The sequence below is a fragment of the Vanacampus margaritifer genome, chromosome 8 (genome assembly GCF_051991255.1).
Source record: "Vanacampus margaritifer isolate UIUO_Vmar chromosome 8, RoL_Vmar_1.0, whole genome shotgun sequence".
In the NCBI taxonomy this organism is placed as follows: Eukaryota; Metazoa; Chordata; class Actinopteri; order Syngnathiformes; family Syngnathidae; genus Vanacampus; species Vanacampus margaritifer.
The window spans coordinates 21,001,325-21,018,033 of NC_135439.1; the positions used below are offsets into that span (position 1 = coordinate 21,001,325).

Consider the following 16,709-nt stretch of genomic DNA (forward strand, 5'->3'; position numbering starts at 1 on the left):
AAGTGTATCCATAGTATAACTGATAGGAAAAAAATATTTTTACGTTGATGTACTTCAGTGCATTTCAGAGTCTGTACTTTTTTACTCAAGTAGGCTACTAAAGTTGAATCAGTACATCTACTTTTACAAGAATATTTTCTGCGTTGTATTAATTTTAAATTTATAGACAAATATTAGCACTTTAAAAAGATGTTTTAAAGGTAGCTTGTATTTTAGAGACTTATATGCATTTCCAGTTTGACATTTTAACTTGTCAATGGTAAACAAATACAAGACCATAATATTAGGACACTGACATAACCTAAACAAAAAATATCCCCTTCATTACTGCATGTAGGCCTACTACATTTAATATTCAGTATAAAGTCAATACAATTTAAATCAATCGTTAAAACTATTTTTGTTTTAGTCAATAAACAATACATTATATATAACGCATAGAGCCCTCAATTGTCAGGCTCCTCCAACCATGGTGGATTCGGTGTCGTATTATTTTGATAAGTCACTGATGTCTGCTGACAAAGTTTTGTTTAAAATCATGTGTCTCTTCATGTGAAATTAAAAAGTAAATGTAATCACTAGTCCATTGCCTCCAATTTGGAATGCACTCTTCCTTTTGAGCTAAGAGCTCCCTCGTCAGTGGACTTTTTTTTTCAATAGGTTAAAAAAAACATACATTCCAGTAAGACTAAATTGTTTTTATTTTGTTTTTCATTTGATTGTGACTTTTTTGTGTTCTGATTTTTATATGCATATGGATGCCTGTGCTCTGTCTCTCGTCCAGTAGAGGGCAGTAAACCCATAGCATTTGGTTTGTTGACTCTGCTCCAGTAGTCGGCAATGCTGTAGAAGAAGAATTATACTAACCGATGAGGACATGGGGTCTATCACAGATGGTAAGTATTATTGTTATTTTCATCTAAACTTAGATCGCCGCTGTTAAAATCCACTGCAGTTGAATCGAAGCTGTAAAAGGAATCTGTTGGATGTTTCCACCCGACAGTACTGACGTAGTCGCACGTTTTCCAGGCTGCAGTCACTTCTCACGTAGCACTGTTAGCCGATAGCGGCTATCTACGTGACCCATAACAGTCTCTTGTGGTCTTTTTCAGACGAAGTCATTCGAAAGCGTCTGCTTATCGACGGCGACGGAGCTGGGGATGATCGGAGAATCAATTTGTTGTTGAAAACTTTCACCAAGTGGTGCAACTCCCCTGGGACACCGGAAGAAAAGCAAGTGATGTAGACAGACTTTCCTTGGGGTTTATTTGTTGAATCCATGCATATTTTGCTTGGATAAATGCTGTCGTTATCTTAATATTTCCTCACTAGAAGAAAAACGTTACAGGTGCATCGCAATAAAAATGAATGTCGTGGAAAACGTGAATTTAAATAGCCAAACTCTAGCTTCACAGGACACACCTTGAAAATTGCACGTTTTTTTTGGGCAATCTTACAAAAATACTTATAAATAATTAATATAGTAAATAATAATAAAATGTTGTGTTGTTTTGATTTAAAAAAAAACAAAAACAGCTTCACACAGTACCAGAGGATGCTAGGGACACTGGCTCAATGTGAATTCTCTCTGGGAAAGACGCTGATGGTCTATGATATGAATCTCAGGGAAATGGAGAATTATGGCAAAATCTATTCAGATATAGGTAAATATTTTTTTTTTACTTTTTCATTTTCTTAATAAAACTTCATTTTCACATGACAGACTTACTCCAATCACCTTCTTTTCTCTACTCAACAGAAAAAAATATAACTTTAGCACATGAGAAGATAGCAGAATGCAAAAAGGACATCCAGAGAGCAAAGAGAGTGAGGAAGAACCGCCAGGGTAAGAATATTGTTTTCAAAATCTGTTTAAGGTCCTCTTCCATCATAATCTTTTCTCCACTGTTTGATGCACAACATTTGTCAAAATGAGTCTATGATATATTTCCAAGTTTTCTTTTGAAAGGCGAAAGGTCTTCAAAATGCACACATATTCATGCAATCACATTACATTTGAGTAAGATCGTATGAATGGGTTCAAGTTTCTATACCACATTATGAAAAAAATGCTTTTCAACATTGTTTGAATATATCTTCCTGCAGAATATGATGCTCTTGCAAAGGTTATTCAGAATCACCCTAATCGTCACGAAACACTCAAGTGAGTTCATCAATCTACAGTGGAACCTTCATAGTCAAACCCAAGTCTGATCTGTAAGCACCCACAGTGTTTGGTTTGAAAAATTAAAAATGAAATCTCTCCAGAAGTAAAGTCTAAGACAGAGTAAAATTATTGTATCATTTTACCTGTCATAGACTAGTTAAAATAAGACTAAGGGCATCTCCAGTCAAATTTCTTAATCTTAATTGACCTTTATGTAATCTTTGTTGAAAACCTGGTCTGGTCAAAGCGAGATTAAGAGAGCACTGTACATGTACAGTGAAGCAGGTCAAAGGTATTGGGATACAAATTGCGTTTTGTTGCTGCACTCTACATGTAAAGTGAAGCAGGTCAAAAGTATTGGGGCACAAATTATGTTTTGTTGTCTTCCTTATTGAGGCTGGTTCTCTTGAGTAAGTGTAGCTAAAATAGGAAATCATACACAAAGATTAACCTTAGACACATACTGAGCTGAGGTCTCGCATAATTTGCTTTGGGGCATTAGACTATAAAGGTTCCACTGTATTTTATCCAAGACTAATGTTTTCATTTAGTGTTCAAGAGTGGATACTATAATACTGTAATTGCGTTGTCTGCCTATAGGCAGTTGGAGGCACTTGACAAAGAACTCCAGCAGTTGTCTAATATCAAGGAGAATGCAGATGCAAAGGTATTTCAGTTTATTTATTTTTAGTAAACCGGATGTATTATTTGAACTTTGTGTGGTCCGATTTTAGTTGGAACTGCGGAAGAAACAGTTCCATGTGCTGCTCAGTACCATACAAGAACTACAGCAGACCCTTGACAGTAAGTAAACAAAAGGATTACTTTTGTTTCTTTTTCTTTTTTGTTTGTAATTTCACATTTGCGATTTTGGTTGACTCGCACCACAAATGACAAAATACAACAATTTTAAATTTTTTATTTGTAATCATTTGAATCTCACCCCTTAGATGATGATAAATTAGACACTGATGATAACAATCAGCAGAGTCCATCAGAGAGCGCCGAATGAGGACTCCGCTGTTTCATTTCGAATGAAGTGAACCAATTTTGTATGCTAAATGTTGTGTATTTTTGAATAAATGTGAAAACTACTGTCTCTGAAGTTATTTCTCAACCTTCTGCATTTTGACATTTAAGTCAATGTGGTATGCGGGCTTTTTAAAAAAAAAAAAGTTTATTGCTGGTTACGTCGTTTAGAAACACTTGGATGGGATATGAAATTGTGTGTAAAAATTTTTTAGGGAATACCTTAAGACAGTTACTTCCGCAGTTTACTTTGTTTGCAGAGAAGTTAAACAATTCAACATGGAGAAATCTCAAAAGTCTGGCCAAGAGTGGGTTTCAGGAGGGCAGTTGGGGTGATGTTTAATACATTTAAGTATTAGGCAATGTTCCTAGTTCCAGGCTGTAGAGCTTGTCCGGGTGTTCCACAATTGGATTCAGAAAGACATTGTTACCCCAATGATATGCATTTGACTTGTGTTTTAACAAACACATTTCGTGAAAATGTTATGCAGCAAAAATATTGCACACATATGGGCATCATGAGATGTTTTATTACTACACCATGCATATGTCAACAAAAAGGGTCGCACTTGTCATATTTCCTCCAACAAGCATCAACTTAGCATTGTCACTTCCTAAATATAAAACACAAACTTCACTGATTGTCATCTTAGAATAAAAACTCAGCAAACTTTGTGTATAAATATAATACCACCATATTTTTGGGCTGGGCTTTTGGTAGGTCAGTAGACACACTGGCATGCTTTAACAGAACTAAACCCTGCTCTGTTTTTTTTTTTTTTAGCATGGACAACATTCACCGTAAATTGTTGCAAAAGCACCCACATGTAAACAAAAGGAGGGAAAGAATCATTTTTACAAAATTTACGACGAAGAATTTTATTGGGGACACATGACATAACCATAGATACACTATTAAAATATACTTCCTGTTTGGTTAAAACCTGCAGACCTACTTTTACATAAATTCCATATACCATGTCATGCTGACTGGCCCACATAAAATATCAATAAAAATACATATTTACAGAGACCATAGTATCATGCACAAAAGTCAACACCATTTCCAAATTTTGGAACATACTAATACACAAAACATCCATGTCCACACTTTCCTTTAAAAACATTACCAAGCAAAAACATAGATAGGATCCAAACAAGAAGACATAGAACTTATTGCAATTACCACAAATACCCCCCACCCCCTCAAAAAAAGAACCAGGAGGAATAAAAAAATATACCTGACAAAACGTTTATTCATTGGGTGCAAACTTTTCTATCTCCCTTTGGTGGTATATTTGTCCTGCCATTGCTATCACCTGTTGCCATGTTTAAAATGCAGAAATACCATTCGAGGAATAAAAAGGCAAACTACATCTGATTGGCATAAGAAGGCGGCCCTCCAACCTGACTGTACTCAGACAGCTGGCCCAAGTCTCCCTGGCTATTGTAGCTCCCTGACTGATCAAAGCTCCCCTGGTTGTAGGGCTGCTGGGTAAAGGTACCGGTCTGCTTCTCGGAGGCTTCGCCGGCAAACCTGACAGTGCCCTTGTGCCAACCAGTCTCTTTAAATACGAACCAGATGTTCCCCGCCCAGACAACAAAGTTGAGGAACCCAAACACCTGGAGAGAAAGAGTGGGATTGTTTTTTGTTGTTGTTTTTTTGGTCGACTTTCTGGTCATTTCTGCCCAGTTTATTACTTACCACTGAGGTGTTGAGTCCAGACCAGCGTGGTTCCTGCACAGAGCCGCATTTATTCATCTGATCCTTGCAGGCAGAGATAAGGAGCTGGACTTCATCTGGATATGTAGCTAGCTTGACATCAGACAGTGCTTTGGCCCAAGCGGAAGAGCTGACCAGCCACATGAAGGAGAACACAACGGTCACGACAAAATCCTAAAGGGACAAGACACAAAAACGCATTGTAGCCTAATACAGCAAGTAAGACAGACCTCCACCAAGGTTGAACTGTTCACCAAAGTGAAAAAGACAACACTGCCATCAATCTTTGCACTTGTTCCTTTGTTTAACAACATTTTATGATAGCCTAGCGGTTAGCATGATTTCTCTGCCTTTCTCTTTTCCTTTTAATAATTCTTTGACATCTTTTCATAATAAACATTAAACACACTTGTCAGAAGAGTAGCTTATTTGCCACCACTTTGAGGACCATCTTGCTTGTAAGTTTACATATGGGTATGTAAACTTATGAGCACAACTGTAAAGTATGTACAAACGTGAAAATGCTATGAATCATCACCAAAATTCCCATGCACATCTCTACTCATGTCCACTTTAACCTCTGAAAATATCAAAACAATTGCCACAGTATTTTTGATTTTATGGGCATTAAGCCTTTTTCTCACTAAACAGTTGTGCTCATTAAGTAATATGATGTGTGCCAATAACCTTTTTGTCACTATTGCTCAATTGTCCTATTCTGTAATCAGTTCACCTGTCCTAATTTCTCCCAAAACTTTTGAAAGCAGGTGAATGCTAGAATCATGTTGAATTAATGGTAATGAAGATACCTTTTCTTATGTATTATTATTATTTTTAACTAGAAAAACATACACACATTTTTACCGTGCTACAAATGGTACCTTTATATGTACACAACTAATGATAGGCCCTACTCACAATAAGTGGTCCTTGGTTGTTTTCGCGGAACTTGTTATGGAAGAAGATGTAGATGACAGTGGCAACCAGGGAGTAGAGGAAAGCAAAGACTGCTATTGTAACAAAGAACTCTGCAGAGGATGAATAGTCTCCAATGAGAAAGATGCGCTCCCTCCTCATGCCCTCACACACGGGGACTTCAAATGACACCTGGTGCAACCTGATACAGAATGGAGACATTGATCACAATCAAACATTTGCTCTAGAGCAGTGGTTCGCAAACTTTTTACACAGAGCCTAAAAATACTTAGTTCTCAAAGTATTGCATTGTAGACGTTAGTGTTGATTAAAGATGAGTCAGAGGTTGTATTATTTTCAATCACTTTAACACTATCCACATTTAAACACGATGTTTGAATATAGTAAAATGAAGACTGTATTTAACAGTTTTTAAAGATCAAATCACAGTAATCAATTTTAATACAACTGAACAGTAATTAGGCAGTGATTCTTTCACGCACTTACCACTAGATGTAGCTGTGCCACATTTTAAGAATCCCTGCTTTAGAGCGCAATGCACATTAGATGTGCACCACAGGTAAGGTATAACAAGGAAAATGAACACACTCCGATTATTGCTAAAAACAAAGCAACTCAATAAATATGTCATGAGCGTTTGAAGATGACGATGAACATGTCTCACCTGAAAGGATAAGCAAAGTCAATGGCAATGCTGAGGTTGCTGCTGGCCTTCTCCATGCAGTCCACACTAACCCGCAGCTGCCCAGAGTAGCCACCACATGTTGCAAAAGCAAATATGGCAAAGATCTAAGGAAAAGGGGGGAAGGAAGTTATTTAGTATGACCTGTGCTTGTTTGCTAAATGTAATAGTTCAGAGCCTTCCTTCCTTTAGCCTTGTTTGCTTAAGCACTTGGTTCAGCATGTTTTTCAACCTTTTGTATTTCCATTATGCAAAAAAAAAGAGCAGGCTCATTATTTTGAGTCACCCAATATTTCTTGATAATTCTAGTTTTTAAGTTCCATTAGGTAATTGCAACAGAAACGTCCCCATATAAACATGTTTTTAGTCATGCAAAGGGGAGTTTTGAGGTGACTGTTTTCTGTCAGTTGGTTCCGGGTCCGTTAAATCATGGTTCCACTGTGCTATTTTCCTGAGGCCACTAGAATTGTAATCATTATCAAATCTCACAACAACGCTGTATTTTCCAGCATCGGCATACCAATCTCAAATTGCCAGATGGAGAGAAGTGGCCAGAGGAGGCAAATAATAATCGCTTTTAAGTGTTACCAACAACCCCTGATGATGATCTCTTTCCTTCTGTATCACACCCTCCTGCAGTTGTCTCTTTTGCAGTGATTTATCGGTCAGGTTTAGTTAGCCCTTCTCATTTCAGGCAGGGGGCCTTTGAACAGCGGAGTGTGGCATTGTAGCGGGAGGGTGGCTGCTAAGCCTTGCACCCTGTGTGTTTATCTGCCTCACACAGCTGGGCTCCTCAGGGAGCAAGCCGTAAAGAAAAAAGAAATGGAACAGCGGGGAAAATGCTTGGGTACAGAAATGAAAAACAAACATCTCACTTTTTGCCCTTACATGGCATTCGATTGATTTATATGAAGACGCTAATTTACACCAAGCTTTTTAAACAAATCTTTTACAAGTTAACAAATAGTTGCAGAGTAGATCAAAACATTGATGTGATGTGTGCATGTGTTGAAGAGTGTTTTTGAGAATTTTTATTTATTCTTTTTCAAACACTCATTACGACTTGACAGTATAGCTAGGATGATCCGTGGAGACAAAAACTCATCATGAATAAAAAATCTACACCATCACTGGCTATTTAAAACATTTTCCTTCTAATATTGTACTTAACAATATGTTTATTTTTCATAAGGCCTCTTAGTTAAGTTAAAAATAGCTTTTCCTATTATATTATATATATAAAAATATTTGTACATGAAATCATACTAAAATTATATACTATCAATGGAGCATCAAACAAAACCATGATGAAGACGAGTTGATGTTTTTCAGTTGATTGAGATCACTTCTCGAGGTTGTCAGCTCTGTGACTGGGCATCTTTTAGCTGGAAATTACACCAAAAAGTGTAAAAAGTAGGGGTGTCAAAATTAGTGTGTTAATTTTAAGTTAATTCAAAGTTCTTTTAACGCCATTAATATTTTTTAATGCGCAATTAATGATTGCCCCTTACTTGGAAAGCCTGTACTGGGGGAATTTCAGTCCCAACGCAGCAGACACGTCCACGTCAAAATTTAGCAGTAATAAATTGAATAATAATGCATATTTGCGGAGAATGGGGTCAAGTTGTATTTTAAAAAATGTGCAGAATTTCACAAGTTACTTCATGTTAAAGATTAGATAGCTCTTAATTTGAAAAGAAAAATGCACTGAGCTGTCACCAACGTCTTACAAATGCAATTATGCCATCTAGTGGCAGAAAAAAGACCTAAACACAAATCTATATCACACTCGTTTTTTACAGTAAAGGACTTTTTCATTTCAACTCAATTTTATGAATTCTTATGAAATTACTGTATCAATGACTAAAAGATGTAGCCATATTTCTATTTGTTTAAAAAAAACATTTTAATGTTAACGAGTATGAAAACTTACTACTATATTTTATTGTACATTTTATTGTACATTTAGAATAGGTATAAAATTTGTGATTAATCATGAGTTAATTATTAAAGTCATGCGATTAATTACGATTAAACATTTTAATTGTCCGAAACCCCTAGTAAAAAGATATATTAATCTTTACACGCTGAGAAAAAATTCAAGCACCCCATGATTAGAATGTTCTTCTAGATTATGCTACCATGTTGATCCTTCAAAATGGTGCGAAAATATTTACTTTTCTCAAAACTGTTAGGGAAATGAATAGTGAATGAAAAATATTTTATCCATGTAAAAAACAACAACCAACTTTTCATTTAATCTGAATCAAATTCCTAAAAGCTAACCACTTTATTAACAGCCGTGCACATGAGCAACATCCATGCGCCTTCATGAGCAAGCTTGTCTTATCTTTTTACAGCAGCAGCGTCACAAAACAAATTCAGGACTCATTTAGTGGCAGCTAATCCCTTCATGCACGGGGAGTGCTTTTTGTCCTGCATAGCCCAGATTCATCTACCCCACTAACTCATTTCTCTCTCGCTTTCTTTGCAGGCTTGACTGCCCGCAAATATAAAAATCTCCATTAAGATTTTGTTACCCTCTAATGTCCATTGCTTTTCATGGCTATTTTGGCAGGGGTTTGTCACCTGGACAATGAGACATGGACATGTTCCTGCTAAGTCTTCTTTCATCTACTGTATATATTTATGTGTGCCGGTCAGTAACACAAAAAACAAAATATTTGATCAATATCGGACAAAACAATCACTCCAGTAAGGCCCGTTGGACTAAAATGTAGAGTTTCATTTCATTTCGTGTGCAATTTAAAATAATGGCGGATGCTGAACTACCTCCACATATACTCTTGGTGCTTCCCTTGTTTTGATTTGGTGTGAGTGTACTGTATGTGCGAGTGGACATTGTGCAGCAGTCTGTCAAAAACATACACCTACGCGGCATTATAGTCCACTGAGGTCAGTCAAAAATGATGCAAAAACAACACAGACCCAGCCGAGATACATTGCGATGGATTGTAGCTCAAACAGGCTCAATCTTATCTTTAAAGGGACAGCATGGGAGTGATCACAACTGGTCTTCAATTACTGAATTAAGGCTTTTTTGGTTTTCGGTTAATGTAGCGTTGAAATGGTCCTCACAATGAACCATTGTAAGATTAAGACAAATAGGCAACGTGTAAAGTCCCAACTATGACATCATTATGATTCTGGGTCAGCCCCATCTTATAGATGATGAGAAGTTCCTGACTCACAAATGGAACTAAATGATGAACTCTTTATTTGTGACTTATTCACTTGCATGTTGCTTCAAGGTCACGTACGATACAGTGTCTGTACAAGTGTGTGAGATGTTGCAGCTATGATGATGCTTCAATGCATAAACAAATGTATATCATTAGCATCATGTGCTCATTCAACTGTGCAATTTCGCTGCTTTTCTCATTCCATCGCTCTTGTGTGCGCACACACAAAGACACACACACACACATACAGTGAAGTGCTTGGGCACATCTCAAAGGACAGCTTCTGCATGAGTTAGTCTATGGTGGAGAGAAGCGGACCTTACAGCTGTTTGGAACAGAATATGCCAGCCTGAGATCGTGTGCCAAACACACACACACACACACACACACACACGCGCACACACACACACACACACACACACACACACACACACACACACACGATCAGCATTCTTTGCACACATGGCAGCTAACTTTCAATCTTAAATGAAGATTCAGCAAACTCACTGGACTTCTGCAACAATGAGTATGGTTACAGAGAACATACCTTCAGCGACCACATGGCCAATCAGCTGTTCAGTTAAAGGTTGGACATTATTACCCAAGCGAGATGCTGGTCAGTCACCCAGGAAAGAAAAGCTCTTATTGCCTGAAGTCACGTAAAATACCCAACTCACAAGCTTGTGCTTCAGATAGCTTTATAACGTGCAATGACATTTACTTTGTTTTCATGGTCTATACACAGACAAAATAAGTGTTTAAATACAGAACTGTTTCATATGTGAAGTGGCTTATTAGTGACTTTGAAATAAAATAGGTTAGCTTTCGTTCTAGATTATGAGTGACAGATGGATGGATGGACAAATAAGAATTGATGAATGAATGAATACAGTAGGTGTGTGATTTTTTTTTTCCAGTCAATTTATGGTACCTACATTTATAGGGAACATCGATGGAACAATTTATTTCTAATCATTATTAAAACAAACAAACAAAAAAAACTTTGAAGTTTAGTAGTTAAAATTGTAGCACAAACAATTCCCCACTAATGAAAGCAATCTCCTACGTAATCGCGATTTTATTGGACAGAGGAAGTGTGTTCATTTGCAGACAGTTCAAGTGCTGTGGCCTGCTTCCCCCGTGGTTGTTTTGCACTTATGTTTATGTATCTCTGTGTGACACTACTATTTATTATTATTGTTATTATTATTATCATTATTATTAATTATTTATGTGTTGATGGGCACAGCCACATTTCTCGCTTCTTTGTTTTATTTCTGACACGATGTATAGTTATGACACACACAAAAATGCTGGGTAGATGTGGATAGAGCAGATTGGGTAACTTTTACTCAAAGTTGTATTTTATATTGTAAATTGCAATATTTTGAACCAGCAGATTGGCTTGAAGATTTGATTTGGACGGGTTGGAGCTGCTGAAGCTGGTTGACATTTTTCGATAGGCGTACTGACGTTTATGTCAATTTAATGCTTTTTTTTTTTTTTTTTAACAAATGAATTACTCATGGCGGTGACTGGATAGATCACTACTGACTTGGATTGGGGTTGATGGGTAGATGGCCCACCCATGGAAAATGGTTAGTTTGCATGTGGTGTATGGTGATCCCACCTACATCCAAAAGGTAATCAAACAACATACTGTTCTGTGAGTTTTCGCACACATTATTTGCAACAAACCACACAAACACGCACGCACATGCACACGTACACTTTTTTTTTTTAGGTTCACTTCACATCACAGAAAAAAACGAGTAACAGACTCAAATATTTAGTTTTGTCTTTACTTTCATTCCATTGCTTCTTATTTTACTATATGTTGCGTTATGGATCAGTGCAACGTACGCGCTGGTGTGGCGCATCCAAGATACGCACGAATGGAATGGAAGACACATCCTCGTGTAAAACACCAAAGCTATGTATTGTTAGATTAGTGGGTGAGGGGTGGGGGGTGGATTTGAGCCACAGTCACGGTGGCATGGTTACTTTATAGCTAATTTCGTTTAGGCTACATCCCCAAGTATTGATGTCACGAAAGGTCTGACTGTGAGAAATGCGGACAGGGGTGAGACGCAAACGTCCCCCTCGTCGCATTTAATCCACATTATGTAACTCAACCGTGTTTAATGAAGTTAGCTCATAGTATGAAACAAAATGTTCCAACTCACCCATTCCAAAACACGGATAAACCCCAGAGGTAGTTTAAGGACCTGGAAGGTCCCCGCAGATGCAAGCTGCAAAGACACGAAATAATTAAGTAGCCTATAATGGTGTTTTCATTTTTATTACCATGTTTCATTCAGCAGGCAGTAACACTCCTTCAAACATTCTATTTACTGACCTGATTTGCAGTGTCCATTCCAGCAGCGCTTCCTTGTCCTATTCGCTTGATTGGATGTAAACAAACAGCAAACGGAGACCCAAATACAGATAGATGTGAGGTGGGATCAGTCGGGGGGCTTTTGGCTCGGATTCCGACTTCACCCGAAAGAAACCGAGTCTCCCTCTCGCTCTTATTGTTGTCCTCTTGTGTCAATCGTTCTCATTTCTGAATTATTAATCTCGTTTAAATGACAGGAATATATATCACAGTATTTTACATATTGTCTCATATTCCTGTATGAATATATTGATGAAAATATTGTGTAAAAATATATTGTGTTAAATTATTTTCCCCACCAAAAATAGTCACTGGATATTGTAAAATGCTGCACTGTGGAAGTAGCCTAGATCGTTTGTAAGAGATGAGATCAGGGTAATAAAGAAAATGAATTCAGAACTTATGTGTAAATAAAAATACTTAGATAGGCCCCTATTTTTGTGCCCAGTGCAAGTCTAGTACACAGCACAGTCTAATATGGGTGGAGTTAACTTTCATTCGGTATTTAGATAGGATAAAGCATTTTGCAGTGTGCGCCATTGTGGGATGGAACGCAGACTCCCCCCAGCAAATCGGAGCAACTCCGCTCATGCATCCATCCATCCATCCATCCATCCATCCATCCATCCATCCATCCATCCATCCATCCATCCATCCATTCATCCATCATCTACCGCTTATCTGAGGTTGGGTCGCGGGGGTAGCAGCTTTAGCAGGGAAGCCCACGGCTTCCCTCTCCCCAGCCACTTCAACCAGCTCCTCCGACGGGATCCCAAGGCGTTCCCAGGCCAGCCGAGAGACATAGTCTCTCCAGCGTGTCCTGGGTCGCCTCCCGCCGGTGGGACATGCCCGGAACACCTCTCCAGAGAGGCGTCCAGGAGGCATCCGAACCAAATGCCCGAGCCACCTCAACTGGTTCTACTCAACGCGAAGGAGTAGCGGCTCGACACTGAGTCCCTCCCGGATGACCGAGCTTCTCACCCTATCTCTAAGGGAGAGCCCGGATACCCTGCGGAGGAAATACATTTCGGCAACTTGTATCCGGGATCTTGTTCTTACGGTCACGACCCACAGCTCGTGACCATAGGTGAGGGTAGGAACGTAGATCGACCGGTAAATCGAGAGCCTTGCCTTTCGGCTCTGCTCCTTCTTTTCAACAACGTACCAATACAGAGTCCGCATCACTGCAGACGATCCGCCTATCGATCTCCTGTTCCAACCTACCCTCACTTGTGAACAAGACCCCAAAATACTTGAACTCCTCCACTTGGGGCAGGATCTCATCCCCGACCCGGAGAGGGCACTCCACCCTTTTCCGACTGAGGACCATGGTCTCGGATTTGTAGGTGCTGATTTTCAGCGAGAGTTGGAGATCACGGCTTGAAGAAGCCAACAGCACCACATCATCTGTAAAAAGCTGAGATGCAATGTTGAGGCCACCAAATCGGACCCCCACAACACCTTGGCTGCGCCTAGAAATTCTGTCCATAAAAGTTATGAACAGAATCGGTGACAAAGGGCAAACCGTGGCGGAGTCCAACCCTCACTGGAAACGAATTTGACTTACTGCCGGCAATGCGGACCAAACTCTGACATCGGTCGTACAGGGACCGAACAGCCCGTGCAACTCATTCCCATTAATATTAGGGTGATAGAAGCGCATATTGCGGAGGCAGAAATGGACTCACTGGGGTTAGGGTTAGGGTTAGGGTGAGATTTGCATGTGCAAAGTGCATTTATACAGGTAAACTGCAAGATCTCCCCTTTACGGATGATGTTGTCGGCTACACATGTGATGTGGGAAATCGGAAACCAACTTGCACCCCCTATTGTGCACGCCCGTCTGTGACCCAGGGTGCCAACAAATATATTTTTGCTATTAAATGTGCATGCGAGAGTCCAAATGAAAGTGGGGGCAATGCAGCCTCTGATTCACTTCCATTATGGCAAGTGCAAAGCATTCTGATAGAACTGCTTATTTGACCACATCTCTACCATTGTTCCAGTTTAATTTCTGTTCCCCCCTCCATTCTCTTTGTTCCCTCCTCTGTATTACACTCACACACACATACACTGCCTGGGGGGCTGTCTAAGCATCAGAGTCATTACTTCTGATTGGCTCGTACATTCACCATTAAATGGATGTGCGCAGAGACAGATGAAGTCTGTATGATATCCTTTTGGTTAGAATATACTTGAGATATGCACATATGTAAAATATATATATTGTGGATATGTACACAGTAAATTTGACTCTACTGAGAGTGGGACCAATTAGACTGAGTTGTAGAGTAATATTTACACTTGGACGAGAGTAAAATAAAAATAAAGAATTGAAAAACATAAAATAAAAGTCACTCAAGGGTTGAGGAACGAACTCATCATCTTAAGCTTGGGAGACAGCTGATCTACTCCCTGAGCCATGCAGCTGCTGCTGTGTGTAAGTATATCACTCATGTCAGCTGGAATCTCCGTAACGCCGAGAGACCAAAAATAATTTTTATTGTTTCCTCTTGGATATAAGCAAACATTAGAAGGGGCATAGCTCAGGTGGTAGTGTGGTAGTCTCCCAAGATGAAGGTCATGACTTTGTCCATTAACCCTTGAGTGACTTTTGCCCCCCAATTTTTTATTTTACTCTCTTTTAAGTGTAAATATTACTCTAAAATTGTGTCTATTTGGTCCCACTCTAAATAGAGTTACATTTACTCTAAATACAGTCAAATTTACTGTACAGAATTTAGTGTATATATATATATATAAATGTTCAATACTACTTTTTTTTTAAACAAATACCTATGAGTACTCAAAATCTTGAGTAGTAACAGATAACGCTACTAAGTGCCAATACCACTAATACTTTTGATACTTACTTTTGATATACACCCCCCCCCCTACACACACACACACACACACACACACAAATTAAATAAAAATAATGATAGACAATTTTAAAGAAAGAGCTGTGTACCCCAATGTGGCATTGTTCCTTAAAATTGGATGAAATTAACGGCAATTTTCTCTTCTTCTAATATCTCATTCTTGAACATAAAAGAGCCACAACAGGGTATCGGTTTCCGTCGTGACCATCAATACCTTAAAATAAGCCCATGTATCGGATCGGCCCCTTACCAATAACTGGTATCAATACTCGCAATCCATTGCAGGATGCTGGCTGACCTTTTATTTACTCATAATGGCAACAAACTGTTTTGGGTTAAATAACATTCTTATGATTCCTAAGAATCACAGTATAGTATTAAAACGAGAACACAATGAAACAGCCTAATAATATCAGCCTAGCTACTTTTAACTAGGATTGCTGAGGGCGTGTTTATGAAAGTGTGTGTGTATCTCTGTTACAATACAAATAGTCCATCAGTGTTTCCCATCAATGAGGCTCAACTGGAGCTGAATGTGTTCATATAGCAAGAAAGAATGAGAGCTAGGCAACACAGCAGTATAGGAACAATCACAATTGTTCTTTTCTGCCTAAGCCTATTTCACATTGAGACTCAGTGAGGAATTATAGTAGAGAGAGACTGGGTCAGCCACTTATCCATCTCATCCAACAACGCAACACTCCACAACCCCACAGTAATTACTGCTCCGCAGGAACTGCTGCCAAAGCTTGTCCATAGTCCATACCCTCTGATGTTGATGATTTAGAGCAAAACCAATGAAGAGTTTAAAAAAAAGACCCTGCATAACACACATTTAAAAAGAATAAGAACACAAACATATTATGGAAAACTGATTAGTGTGAATATGTCACACTCAACCGTTAATCAAATCTATCCTTGTGTGTCTGTGATAGCAATGAAACATGATTAGATACCAAAACAAAAGATGCGCTTTGGAAATGTTTCTGGGTAAAATGCCACTAGCGCTGCTCTCGTCCTGCACCAGTTAGATGGCGTACATAATTGGGATTAACAGTAGCCTGATGGGAAGAGAGAGAGAAAGAGAGAGAGAGAGAGAGAGAGAGAAAGCAAGAGACGGAGAGATTAAAAGACAAACCGACAAAATGCACTGTAACTGAATGTGCCAATATTACATGACAAATCGAAATTACTATTTTCTAGGGCCCCAATCAGTTATGGGCTCCCCCCTACCCCCCGGTATGAGGTATGAACACCATTTCTGAGAGACATGTTAACTCAGCGTCCTCTGGAATATCCACTAGAATGTCCATTGCTAAGCAACTCATTGGTGAGTATAGGCAGTGGAAGAAGGTTTCTAACTTCTATTTGTACAGGTATACACAAAAATTGGGTTGTGCATTATCATGCAGCAATGTGACAGTGCCAGCAGCTTGAGAATCGGCTTCAAGATATCTTTGCATATACTGTATCTCAAATTGTCAACAATATGTGCCATGACAAGAGTCAGGTGGATGCACAGTGCCTTCTGCCATCTTGTGGAAGAACATTGAATTGATCTGCCTGTCACAATACATTGCTGGCAATAATAGATGAACAAGATACATTCATTTTCATGAATAAATTCAGAGAGCCAAATCAGTCCCATGAGCTCAAATCCAAGAGAGTGGAGTTGACAGGCATAATAAT

The 16,709-nt window shown here is 38.8% G+C and overlaps 2 protein-coding genes across 2 annotated transcripts; one reads left to right on the top strand and one right to left on the bottom strand.

Moving 5' to 3' along the window:
* The first annotated feature begins 782 nt into the window (after positions 1-782).
* thoc7 (THO complex 7) lies at positions 783-3,262 on the top strand. Its single transcript, XM_077574206.1, has 8 exons — positions 783-896; positions 1,113-1,233; positions 1,537-1,664; positions 1,760-1,846; positions 2,107-2,164; positions 2,768-2,834; positions 2,902-2,971; positions 3,118-3,262. The coding sequence occupies exons 1-8, from the start codon at positions 878-880 to the stop codon at positions 3,177-3,179; spliced, it is 612 nt and encodes a 203-aa protein (XP_077430332.1). The 5' UTR covers positions 783-877; the 3' UTR covers positions 3,180-3,262.
* Positions 3,263-4,059: 797 nt separating this feature from the next.
* On the bottom strand, positions 4,060-12,277 carry synpra (synaptoporin a). The gene is made up of 6 exons (XM_077574205.1): positions 12,100-12,277; positions 11,927-11,992; positions 6,520-6,644; positions 5,838-6,036; positions 4,902-5,093; positions 4,060-4,819 (listed from the first exon to the last, which is right to left on the bottom strand). Exons 1-6 carry the CDS (start codon positions 12,115-12,117, stop codon positions 4,568-4,570), a joined length of 852 nt encoding a protein of 283 aa, XP_077430331.1. The 5' UTR covers positions 12,118-12,277; the 3' UTR covers positions 4,060-4,567.
* Between the last annotated feature and the right edge of the window lie 4,432 nt (positions 12,278-16,709).